This window comes from Rhamphochromis sp. 'chilingali' (assembly GCF_963969265.1).
Source record: "Rhamphochromis sp. 'chilingali' genome assembly, chromosome: 1".
NCBI lineage: Eukaryota > Metazoa > Chordata > Actinopteri > Cichliformes > Cichlidae > Rhamphochromis > Rhamphochromis sp. 'chilingali'.
In genome coordinates, this window is record NC_137929.1 from 39,632,718 (window position 1) to 39,646,314 (window position 13,597).

The following is a 13,597-nucleotide window of genomic DNA, read 5'->3' on the forward strand; positions in this document are numbered from 1 at the left end:
TAAAGCTGAACCTTCTTCATTCAAAATAAGCATGGATAAGTTATCACAAAGCACCAGGTCAGATTTCAGGGCTTCACAAACATGGATATTGTGGCATAAACACTACAAAGTATCCATCATATTAAACTGACTCTTCAAAAAATTATGCAATATCAGGCGAGTCTTTGTGACAAGGGAGCAGCCTAAAGAAGCTTTTAACACTTACATATGCATACTTTGTGATTATTCCACTTGTTTGTGAGGCTCTATTTTATAATATTATAAGAGACATTATGCTTTAGTCCATCTGACGCTACCTGGTTGCACCTCACCTCATAATTAATGTTATTCTTTCTTACAGCACAGTCCAGGACTGAAACGTTTCCTACTCTGTTGATCGCTGGACTTCTTTGTGGAATTTTACTGATTCTTCTTCTTCTGCTGCTGTGTTACATAAAGCTGTTAAAAGGTGAGACTTTTTCTTTCCGATACGAGATTGATTATGATCTCGTTATTATGTAATTATTCAGAATCACAGATGTATCCTGAACACTCCATGTAATGTCACAGCACCAGAAAAAGTAAAAAGAAAAACATGTACTTGTCTTTTTTACAGATAAATCTTTTATCAGGTTGGTTCAAATCTCCCACTTCACATTTTCAACAAACCAGAATTACAACCTGTGTTTCTTATCAAATTGAATGTTTTACTATATTTTATTACTATATTAGGACTCAGAGCACAAACCAGAGCTCTGCTATGAAACACAGGATCAACCAGGGTGAAGCTCAACACAGCCAAAACACTTCTCTCCAAGGTCAGCTTTAACCATAACAATTTTGCTATTGTTACTTTATTTATTCATTTATTTATTGTCAAATTGTGAACTTTGACTCTGATATTTGCAGTTTTTTTATTTAAAAGATGATCAAAATCATATATTGAAATGTTAATGTTTAATCTATCACTGACTTGTTTTTTGCAGGTGATGCTTGTATATATGAATCAATCGGAGACTACGATGACAGAGAAAAGGGTAATGCATTTATAGTTTCATATAAGTATGCAGACTCATTGTGATTATGTTCCATTTTTATATATTAATTCTCCATTTTAGCAGAATGCAGGGATTTCACATATTCTTTGATTGAGCTTAAAAACTTCACTAAGAAAGGTAAGAATTCAAGTTAATTCAGTTCAATTCAATTTTATTTATATAGGGCTAAATCACAACAACAACTGACTCATTGACCCTACAGTAAAACAGAGAAAACCCCAACAATCAGATGATCTGAAAGCCAAAGGCTCTGCCTTCCGTTCTACTTTTAAATATTGTAGGAGCGACAAGTAAGCCTGTTGTCACAGTAAACTGAGGACTCAAGTGCAGGACTCCAATGCTTGGAAGAATACAGAGAATTTATTTATAATGTTCCAAGTGTATGCACAATAGTGCAAGGGTAGGTGTTTTATACAGGAGTGCATGGGTAGGGACTCTAAGAAATCCAAGGGAGGAAGAAAACAGTGAAATCACTCTTGCTCCTCTTCAGCCACACAACATAGACTGCCAGCCACTCTCCACTCGCTCATGAAAATCCACTCTGGGAAAACAGGGACAAGTCCAGATAATCTATAAGAATATATCTATATCTACAAGAACAAGAATATACAAACTAGTACGAGGGCAAAGAATCAACAAGAACTATGAACAGACTTGAGCTGGGGCTACACTGACACGAGTCATACAACGACCCAGCGATGAGTAGCTTCATTTCTTCAGCTTAAGTAGTGGCAGGGATAGGCAGGTGTGTGGGCTTTGTACAGAGCCCCAGATCCTGTGGAAGTGAATTTGTAAGTGTAAAGGTAAGAATGTCATCCTATTTTACCGTGATGAACTGTCCATCCTCTCATAGATGACAGCCTGTTGTACGCAGATGCCACCTACAGTAAGGCTGAATGTAACAGTGACAAAAGTAGGCAAAGCAATAAAATGGGTACCATATTTTCTTCTCTTTTACATTTCATTTATCCATCAAGGAAAATGATATAAATGGGTAAAGTTGTCAGTTTAAAGTAAGATGTTACTAAAAGTCATGTTGTTTTTTTATGGGCAGGAGAATCAGCCACTGAAGCAGCTGACGAAGGGGTTTATTCTGAAATCAAACCACAAGAAACACAAGGAACTTTCATGTTGTGACTGTAATGGTTATCAAATAGGTTTTAAAGAAAGTAAATGCATTACCAAATCACCTTTAACCATTTAATAATCATGATTATGTACTTTCAAAACAAGCAAAAGCAGACGAATGCAGGACAGAATTTACTTTATTTCACATGAATTTTACAAAGCATTGAAAAAAGAAATGAGAGGAAAAAAGTTTTTCCCCTTTTTTTTATAAATCAGTTTAAATGAGCTTTATCTAAAAGTGATGATGTGGCTTTGAGTTCACTTTTTTTTTCACTTTCACATGAGCAGTTATTAAACTGCATTATTAATATATGTATATATGCTGATGTTTTCTATGTCTTTTCTAAATATTTTTGTTTCCCCAAATGGATTAAGTATCATTTGAAAAAAAAAATTTTTTTTAGTTTTACAAACTTCTAAACTGCAGGCAGGTTTTTCATTGTGTTATCTGATTATGTGTGCCATATAAACACACACTTTATATACTGTGACATGTTGGGATCAGGTGAATGGAGTCCCCCGCTGTGCTTCTGGAACAGTGTGTTTCACATTGAGTTTTAAAGAAGCTGTGTTTACTGTATTTGTTATAGTAATAAAGCTGCTATTGTTGCAATCTTGTTTTCACTTACAGTTATTGTTGTTGGGTTGGTGGAATAGAGATGTTACATCATGGGTGAAGTTATGTGCAGAGTTAGAGCCCTTTAGAGGCAAAGTTTGAGTGTCTTTAAATGCTTAATAAAATCGTGTCCCCCTTTGTCTTCATATATAGTGCAGCTGTCCATGGGACTAAAGTTTCACTTCATTCAAAGTTAAATAAGATTAAATTTGCAGCCTTCGTTCTATTTTTGACTTCTACTCATTTATGTTTCACATTTCTGTTCATGTATAAATGAAGGAGGACAAATAAAGAAACTAAAAGAATTCATAGTGTTTTTATTATTATCCAAGCTTCACATCTTCATTACTCAAAACTCACAAACAGTGTAGAAGCAGGGCAAAAAAAAAGAAAAATCTGTACTAAACCAAACATTAAAACAAATCAGAAAAAAGATTGTTTTAAGAAAATAGATTTATTTTTAGAATTTATGATGATTGCCCCGTAAACCTAAGAACTCTTTAGGCCACCCTTAGCAGCCCTGTGAAGAGAAATTGTAGAAGGCAAAGGAACTCAGACTCAAGATATCTTAATACATGTGCACACATGGACGATCCCCCCTCATGGCCCGATCCATCCTGCACTGGATGTGTGCAGGACAAATGTGAGACAGAGGAAAGACCGCCCAGGGCATCCAGAACTTGCTTTATTTATACAAGTTTTCAAGGAAGTAGGAGTGGCAAAAACATTTCCATAAAAGGAGAAAGAGGCCATTAGCTTGTCAGTAGCTGAAACAGAAGATAACTTGGTATGTATAGAAATGCAGACATTCCCATATAAGGGGAGAGAGAGAGAGAAAGCCAGTTTGTCTGTAAGAATGACAGGAAGTGTCGTATGTCACCGCATTCCTCTACACATATGGCTTCAATCTTTCCTCCTGTGTTGGCTCCAATTCACAAGCTCTTCTTTTAAATGAAGCTACAATCTAAGCATAATCACAAAATTAAAAAATCTCTCATCAAGCCCCGACTAGAATCAAGTGTTTGCGATAACTGGCAGGGAGTCTCTCTCAGCACTGTGGAGGAATTTTGGCCCACTCATCTTTGCAGAACTGTTGTAATTCAGCCATATTGTTGGGTTTTTTGAACATGAAACACGTTTTTAAGGCGCCTCAATCGGATTCAAGTCAGGACTTTGATGGGGCCACTCCAAAGTCTTCATTTTGTTTTTCCATGCAGAGGTGGACTTGCTGCTGTGTTTTGGATCAATGTGCGGCTGTAGCTGTGGGTTTTTTTTTTACCTTGATGATCTGAAGTATTTAAGTGTGACAGACATACAATTTAAAAAAAAAAGGAAATCAGGAAACTGGGCAAACACTGTTTCACACCACTGTATCCATCTGATCAATCCTTATTGTTTAACAAGTGGGCCAGAACAGGGAAGGCAGTGACCGCCATGAAATCGGAAACAGTGAACAAAAAAATGCAGTGGATGTTTTTCACTGTTTTTAACACTTTGTTTCACTTAAGCTCTTTGTATCTTACAAAAACTTAGTGTTGTGATTCATTAATGTGATTGTCACTGATGACAAGGTTGTATGAACTTTGAGAGACATCTGAAGTTTAAACATGCACAAAACTGCAAACTATTTTACTTGGAAAAGTCTTGGAAAACAACAAAAGTGAGTGCAGTGCTGAAGCCTCAAACATAAAAAATAATGTCTTTCTGCATTTCTTCAGCATCTTTTTGATTATTTTATGGCATCTTTTGCTAATCTGTGCTGTAAAGCAAAGGTTTCAGTAAAAGAAACATATATAGAGAAACATATAAAGATATATCGTCAGCACTATGAGCCTGTTTTGCAGATGTTTATTATGAGTTTGTTTCAGGTCCATAAAGAGAAATTAATTTTTGTAAGCATAAAAAACACCGAAACAAATAACTGAACTCTGTGAAGATATTCGACTTACCAAAACTTCTTTACAAAATGAAAAGTGTTTGTAGCTCCAAAAAACCAAAACTGTTATGATTTGAATTTAAACATTAAACAGGTCACTAAAGGTTAGTGTTTACTGTGAAGTCTGTGAAGGTTCTCAGTCATCCAGGTCATCGTAGTCAAAGGAGCTTGCAAAGAAAAGCGTCTGGACTTCTTTAAGTTACTTGAAGACGTTTCACCTCTCATCCGAGAAGCTTCTTCAGTTCTAAGGTCAAATGGTGGAGAGTCCCAGATATAAACCTAGTGGGAGTGACCCCCCACAGAGGGACAAAAGGACCCCCTGATGATCCTCTAATCGCCTGAGCCAAGGTGTGAAACTGGGTGTGGGTCCCAATCAGCCAGAGTTTCGGGTGAGTTACTGTGAACCATTTTTAGGGCTCTGTCTCTGATTGTGATTATAAGACCTATCGGATGCACTTCAGTCTGCAACCACTTCCATTTCACACGTGGACTTGTAATCTATATCTGAATCAGATGTTCCTATAGTGATTTGGTCATGCCTGTCAGTTGTGGCTGCCACAGTGTCACGGTTGTTGGGTTTTTCTGTGTTTGTGTATTTATATTTGAGATTGGGTCGCTCTCTAGGTTTTATTGTTTAATGATTTATAAGGCCTTAATTACATTAAATTGCAAACACAGAAAGCTGGAAAAGTCATTCTTCTCCCCTGCTTGGGGCGCATGCATAGTTGTTTTAGTTTAATGTGAATTCTCCACAGACTTATCCATGCAGGCAGGACATCTGCACGGACTCACCGTCTGATGATGAAATTTACAGGCTCATTGACACGGCTTCAGTTCTTGTTTCTTGTATTTGGGATTCATGGTTCAGTGAGCCGGACTTCATCCTAAATGAAAGTGTCATCTTTTGTGGTTTTAGTCTGCATCATGATCATCATTTTGGTCATCTCCTCCTATGATCTGCAGTAAAACACATTATTACTTCCTGCCTCCTGCTGTGTGCTGGACTGTGTCAGAGTGCAGGTTGGCTCATGTCTACTGTGGTAGACTTCTGCCTGTGAAAGCAACATAGTCTGATAGTCCAGTTAACAATTAGCATGGAGAAAATGTCCAACCAAGAAGAAACATTTTTAAAGTAATTAATTAATTATTTTATTATCATTCAGTATGTTCATTGAAAAAACAAACTGGGAGAATTATTTGTTTATTTCATTCGCTTTAGTTTTGGTGTTACAGTAGTGCAGTAGCAGCAGTGTCGATGAGGCCCTGATGCCTTCATTTTTAACTTAGTGTGTAAATTAAACTCTGTGGTTGTTTATGTTACGTCAAACACACAACACAACAGTTGGTCAGCGTTTGTCCACTTTGCAGCCTCAGAGTGTACTGTGGTCTCAACACGTTTGCCTGTCACAGCAGCAAAGCTCTTGTAGAGGAACTGCACACATGCTGAGTGGAACTACTGACTGGCTGACTTGCAGGTGACAAAGCTGTTTGATTTATTGTTGTTGTTTGTTTTTTTGTTTCAGGATTAAGCTGATAGTCAAACACAAATGTGAGTAAATAAAACCCTATTTTCATTTTTTTCTGTTTTCAATATTTAGAAAATACATTTTGTAAATTAATCTGTCATATTTAACTGTAAGTTTTCCTTTTCAAGCCTGCTACAGAAGACCCATACATAAACTGTATGCACCAAGCATAATGAAAACTTTGATGAAGTTTTATTATTGTTTTATTTGTGATTTACATACAGCTGATTTGCTCAGCTCCTTCAACTTTATGTTGTTGGCCTCTTGTCAGTGCTGTGCACTTTTAGTTTCTCTTCCTGTATTTGTGCATTTGCACTTGCAGTTCGAAGAGCATTTATGGTGTAAAATTTAACAAACAATGTGAAAGTGCGTACTATGACTTTAGATGAAAAAGCCATTCAATCATTTTCTCTTTGTTAGATAAATTTGTTCTTTCCTTGTCTTGGTCTACACAAGATAACTGCAGCATGTTATCTATTGTCAGTCACAAACTTATTCAAGTCATTTTATTTAACTGTCAAACCGATGCTTTCTATGCTGCAATGGATGATGATGGGCTCACAGGCAGTATTTTGAGTGAAATAAAGCTGAGCGTGTTATATGGTGTTACACATTAGTGCTGTAAAATGTCTGTCCGCACTTGCATTCTTAAACTGCATTCAGCTATATGTCTAAGCTGGCGTCCGTATAATATTTGTATGACTTCTGGCATGAAATAAAGAAATGTTTTATGAAGGTTTCTTTTCACTGAAGAAGCTTGATTATTTTTTTTTTCAGAAAGTCTCTTCTTGTTGCTAATCAGACTTTTCATTTGAAAGAAAGACTGATTACTGTGTTTTAGTGTTGTCGTGGAATAATGGTTTGTGGAGAAATCAAAAGTTGCTCCTAACAGTCGATTAGTATTCAGCTTATTGTGCTTCAAAAGTATGTGAAGAAACTGTTTTGCTTTGGCCTTTTTCAAATATGAAAGAATGTATTGGCATATCTTATCTCACTGTTCATCATGTCTGACCACTTCTGCTTTTTTATCCGACAGAACCCTCACGCACTCTCCACCTTCTATTTTATTTTTTTTATTTTTTGTCTGTGTTATCATGTCAACACACAATCACACATCAGAAGTGGAAACAGTCATTGTTCCTCTTCCCGTGGAGATGGTTGTTGGTGTTCTTTACTGCCAGAGCGCCTTCCTCAGATACTGTGTGGTGCTGTTTCTCGGGGACTGCCTCCAGGGTATGTGCAACTTGCAAAAACTTGAAAAAGTATAGATGAAGAGGGGTTTTTGTTTTGTTTTTGTTTTTTTGTTTTTCCTGTGTTTGCAAATGCAAGCTAATTAATAGCACCATTAGTATCATTTGAAAAAAATACACGGACTTCTAAAATTAAAAATAAGTGTAAATGAATTCAGAACACCAACAGTTTTCTCATGATTGAAGCATGACTGGTTCAATCCCCTGCTCTCTGTCATGGTTGTTGTGTCCTTGGGCAAGACACTTCACCTACTGCTTACTGGTGTTGGCCAGAGTGGCGCGATATGGCAGCCAGTCAGTCTGCCCCAGGGCAGCTGTGGCCACAACTGTAGCTTGCCTCCACTAGTGTGTGAATATGAGAGGGAATGAATAGTGCAGCGAGGGTCTTAAAAAGTGCTATATAAATTCAATCCATTATTATTATTATGCCATACCAGATGGTGCTCAGAATTTCTGAGAATTTATACCACCTCAGGGGGAATCAGTTTGTGTTTCTGTCTCTTGTTAGTTGTCAGTTTTAAGCTACAAAATATCCCATCTCTCCCTCTGAAATACAAAAGTTACAACTGCCCTGAACCCTGCTGACATCCAGGGATTGTGTTGCAAGAGATGCAGTTCATTTTATATTCAATGTGATGGTACATGAAGAGTAGATGTGATGCAGTTTGTGCAAAAGGAACAAAAGACCATTACAAGAAATAAGTAAATAAGTTGCATAACTTAACTGGCCTCAAACAACCACATTTCAATCCTCTTAAGGATTTGAATCTGTCTAATTTCATTCTACAGAATGATATACGACAATTCTTAAAAGTTTCACAAGATGGTGCTCCAACACGGGGGATGAAAGTATTTTTGTGCAGGCAGCTGGTCAGTTGTCAGACCTCCGTGAGCCTGCACAACCAGTTCAAACATAAACAACCCATTTGAAACCACATCTTGAACCATTATGCATAATAATCATAAGCACACCTTACATCCAATCATGTTTTAAAGACAGCCTCACGAGTTCATGATGGCATTTTTTAGTTCCAACCAGATATATACAATAAGAGAGCCAACTACCAACGTCTGAAATAGGCCCATGAGATTCATCAGTGTCCTCCTGATGCTGCTATAATAGATGCAGATTCTCTAAGCTGCTTTTATCCGAATAATTAACATTTTCTTTACTGAACTGTATGACTTCATTGTTGGTAGAATTCAGTTGAGAGGGCCCACTGACCTTTTTGAATGAGCATGCAACACCAGTGCCTGTCCATAATACAGAGACTGCCTTCACACAATGCACTGCTTAAAGTCACATTGAAAGGTGAAGGAAACCCCTGAATAATCAGGCCACCCAAGTCATCACTAACTAGTGCATAAACTAAATATAGCTACAACAAATTTGTATCAAAGTGGCAAAAAAGCAGCTTCTTAAACATAATACAGTTAAACTTTAGCTCATGTGATGTTATCCACAGCCATACATCACTCAACCTGTCATGAAAGGGATGCACTGTACTGTATGAAATAAATAACTTTACTAGCACAAAAGCCACAAGTAAGAGTTTAAAAAATTGGCGAATGATGTTGCTGTTACCCAGCAAACCAAGTTTGACCCCAATAACAAGGTTTGAAATATGAAAATCTTCATTTGTTTGTCTGCAGCAACACAGTTTATGCATTGTTATGAACTCCACTGGGGATGACTTGTGACTAAACTTTAAAAAGTGACCAGCAGATGGCAACAAACCTTAAAAGCATATGCATAGATTTATGCTTGAACTATCATCAGTACATCTTACACTCTCAGTGTCAAAATACCCCTTGAAATCTGTCACCACAATCCTAAAAAACAAACAGAAATATGGCATAGACAATTTCACAGTTTAAGATTCTCTGAAGGTTTTCCTTGATATGATCCACACTGATGAATACAAAATCTATCTCAGATGATATTTCTCAGATTGGACCAAAACAGCCTCAGTATGCAAACTTTGTAGCACCTGTGCAACAGTACAAAAAATTATACTTAATAAATAAAAACATGTTTCTGTATTTTGAGTCTCTTTGAGAAAATTTCAGGCCGAAAATAATAAAATTTGGCGTGTTTGACCTAAATTTGAACTGAACTGAAGGTAAAGGTTAAACCATTAGCATGCTGTGTTAAAAATTAATTTAGCAACAAACCTTCATAAAGGGAGGGTTTTTTGTATTTGTTGTATCTATTATTCTGAATTTTTAAGATGTGGAGGCTTCTAAACATTCTCCATTTAAGGACAGATCAGAGCTGAACCCTAAAGATTTTACTTTGAAGGGAACACCGGCTGTTAAGACATGTTTGCACTAAAATATGCACTGTGCTTTCAAAAACATATATGTGGTATCAAAATATGACATATGTTTTCCTTTTAAGCGCATTTTATATAAAACTGATTTACCAGTAGGCCGCCATTGTTATTTACTTCTCAATGCACTCTGGGTAGTGACGTCACACGGTTGCACCGCATCGAGTTCACAGTTAGCAGAGCACTGGAAATGGCTTCTGTTCAACCTTTCCAGTTTGAACCAGAGCAATCCGAGAGAGAGAATGAAAATAGTCAACCAGTGCTTAGTTTAGATGAAGATGAAAACAATCCGTCACACGAGGACACGACAGTGAGGGAAAACTACTGGTGTCTATGCTTGCAAAGTGAGGGTCACACTGCAAGTTCAGGGTAAGACACAGGGTAAGGTCATTAAACAAACATCCTGATGACATTAAGTGAGTGATCAATAAATGATAACCTACAAGCTCAGGAGGTTGGCTTGTGTTTTCTGTAAATCCTCATTAATTTTATAAATATACCCTGATATAATACACAGATTAAAAAGGTATTAATGTGATATTTTATATTTTGATCTTTGACCTCTTGACTGCTTATTGCAAATGAATGTTATTTTTCAAAATATTGTGTGTTCTTTTTATTTACTAAACTTGACCTGACTGTTAAACTCTTGTCCTCTTTCTCTTCCTATCTTAGAGCCCATAACTAAGCAGCCTCTTATGGAAATCCTAAATTTCACCCAGAAGGCTTCAAACAAATTTTGCATTGTTCTGCTAGAGTGTAGCTCAACCGGCAGTGTCACCTTCAACTGGACTGTAGGGAGTCAAACACAAACGGGGCCCAGGCTGCATCACATTATGAAGAAGGAGGATGGAGAAACCCCTTTCACATGCAAAGTTTCCAATCATGTCAGTGAGAAGTCTGCATTTGAAACCATGACGTGCAGCAAAGATAATGTTATGTGCAGCATGATTATAGTTTTGAATCCTTGCATCTTTTTTTTTTCACTTTTAATCATATTTTTAATGATCAGAACTGACAATGATAGATGAGACGTAATAAGCAACTGCAATTCCAAGAAACTCGGGATCCTGTTTAAAACTTAAGTTAAAACAAATTAGGCAGTTTGAAAAATTAATAAACCCATATTCTATATGGGTTATAGAATATGGGTTTATTATCATATTCTTAATAACAGAACATAGAAGCATGTCAAAAGATTCAGTTGAGAGATGTTAATATTTTATTAGAAATATTAGTTTAACAAAAGGCTGGAAGAGTGAGTGATAATAAGAAAAACTGGAGGAGCATTGCAACTTCTCCCTTTTCTTTTGGCTGCGCCCTTTAGGGGTGACGACAGCCAATCACCTTCCTCCATCTCACCCCGTTTCAGCTCACCTAATTTAGCTAATTTGTGAACAGTTCAATAACATTGTCATGTTTAACATAAAGTACAACATATGCTCCCACACAGGCAAAAGGTGCAGCCGCTGGTCTCCTCAGTTCCCAGATGTTATTGGACTGTTGTTAAAAGAAGAGGGGATGCTACACAGTGATAAACATGGATTTAGGGTTTTATCTTTATTTAATATATTATTACTATTTATGATTACAGAGTCCAGCTCTTCTTCCCCTGTCACTGTCATTGTTGGGCTGTTTACTGGAGTTCTGCTCTGGAGATGCTAAACCAGGTATAGTATGAAACTGTTGATCTGTAAAAGCTTTTGCATATATGTGGATAACATTTTTATTTTAGTTGAACTATCAACTAAATGCAAAAACATCAATTAGATTTAAGATTTTGTCAAGAAACAGAGTCAAAAAAAGATTCTGACATGTAAAAATAAAGGTTGCATAGCTCTTTGAGAATGTTCTGATGCTTCAGGTAGTACGTAGGATGTCCTTTGGCAGTAATATGTGACACATAATGTGTAATAGCATTAATAGCCAACAGCAATTGTGCAGCACTGCTATTCTTGCCTTCCTTCATCGCCTAACAGTGAAACTTAGAATTATTTTTCAAAATGTACGAAGTAGTTACAAAGCACAAAATGTCTTTCTAATGCTTTCATATCAGAACAACCTTCCTCAACAGTGAGCCTCTCAAATCATCTGATCAAATTAAGTGACAAACAGGATTTTGAAGTTGTAGCACATAAACCTGGAAATAGCCTTCAGTTGAATAAATCTGTTAAATATTAACCTTGTGCTAAAAATTATTCATACTTTGATGGTTGACATGTTCTTATATATTGTCTACTTGTTTTAGTTACCCTGGTCACATGGCCTTTAATTTCCACCATAGTTTTACCGTTATGTGTGAAAGAATGTGCTGTGACTTCGGATGCGTACACGTGATATGTGGAATTTAATGCATCTGTTTGCTATGGAAAGGAAATCAGGTGGCCACTGTCCACCCACAATTTACAGGAAATTCTACAAATTCCTTTTAAGGGATGTAGGGCTGGGTATCGTCACTGACTTCTATTGCTGATTCAATTCTGATTCACAAGGTCTCGATTTGATTCAATTCCGTTTTGACTCAGAAATACTATAATTATGATCATTTATCAGTACATATCCTTATTTTTATATCTATGTAGGCTATAAAAGCAAAGCTGACACTTGTGAGACTTCATCAGAGGTGTAAGTATCACAGCAGATGCCTTCATGTCAAAGTCATTGAGGATAAAACACAGAAAAATATAAGGGAGATTTTCCTCACCTGGCTTTTTATAGTACCGCCTTAAAAATATTCTGCCGTAGATCAACAATGGAAGAAAACCATGAAACAACATATGAAAATCCCCCAATTCTGCTGAAGTGAAGCAGAGCAAAGTTACAGAGGTTTTATTAGAGACACAGCTAAGTGTTTTGCAATTTGGCATCATTTGTAAAAACTGAAATTTCACTATGCACAAAGGTAAACTGGTGTGTAATAAGCAAGCAAATAATACAGAAAATAGAGATTTTTGACTCTTGAAGTACACTGAGAAAGAGCAGTGCAGGAAGTGTGATTTTTATCGTGGTGGCAGCAAAACTGCCAAAGTGAGAGGGAATTCATGACGATGTTTATCAAACCCTAACTGACAAAAAAAGCACAAAAAGTATGACATATGCCACAGGATTAGAAGGTTATTGATCTATCTTCTTTCCATGATGTGTCAACAGACTAAACTTTGATTGTAAGAGGAAGAGGAACAGCAGGATAAGTTGTGATCAGTGATACTGACTGACAGTTTCTTGGTGCTGTAGAGCTTTCTTTGCTTTGCTGTTTTTTAATACACTGAACAATACATTACTAAATATTTCAAATTAAATGTTAAGATTTAAGAGTATAATTACAAACAACTCATGAAATTGAAATCATAACGTTGTTTTGAAAGATAAAGTATTTATTGTGATATATATTTATATATTTATAGTTTATATATTTTATTCTGACTTGTAGGTAATGACTGTAGTGATGATTAAGAACCCATATCAGGCCCTGAGTATGCTGGACTAGGTATAGATTACATTATATTAAAAATTAAATAAACATCCATCCATTTTCTGCTGCTTATCCTTATTACATAAACATTACATATTAAATTTAAAAATATTTCATTTCAGGTGGACCATTGATGGGGAGAATAGAGCTTCAATCTTGTTATTGAAGAAAGACAACAAGATGAAAATGTCTAAGAAAAAAAAAAGAAATTTAAAAAAAATTATTCTCCAGTGCAGTTTGTGAAAATGGTTGTATTATCAATCAGCCTCATGTTTTTTCATATAATAGTGAAAAATAAA

The 13,597-nt window shown here is 36.3% G+C and overlaps 1 protein-coding gene and 1 long non-coding RNA gene across 12 annotated transcripts in view; both read left to right on the forward strand.

Moving 5' to 3' along the window:
- Nucleotides 1-13,597, forward strand: part of LOC308388529 (uncharacterized protein) — a 55,771-nt gene that overhangs the window by 23,640 nt on the left and 18,534 nt on the right. The window contains exons 6-11 of one of the 11 annotated variants that reach the window (XR_013970114.1): nt 341-448; nt 596-797; nt 966-1,016; nt 1,098-1,154; nt 1,891-1,971; nt 2,092-3,390. Coding sequence is in view for 1 of the 11 variants with exons in the window: in XM_080869302.1 (XP_080725428.1) it covers nt 341-448; nt 596-611 (124 nt within the window). In the remaining 10 variants the exon portion in view is untranslated. Of the gene's footprint in view, nt 1-340; nt 798-965; nt 3,391-13,597 lie in introns of those variants that run through there. The other 10 variants (XR_013970115.1, XR_013970116.1, XR_013970118.1 and 7 more) reach the window with 10 other exon arrangements.
- Nucleotides 7,342-11,495, forward strand: LOC308407417. Its single transcript, XR_013973670.1, has 3 exons — nt 7,342-7,476; nt 10,502-10,713; nt 11,421-11,495. It is a non-coding gene; the product is annotated as an uncharacterized lncRNA (long non-coding RNA).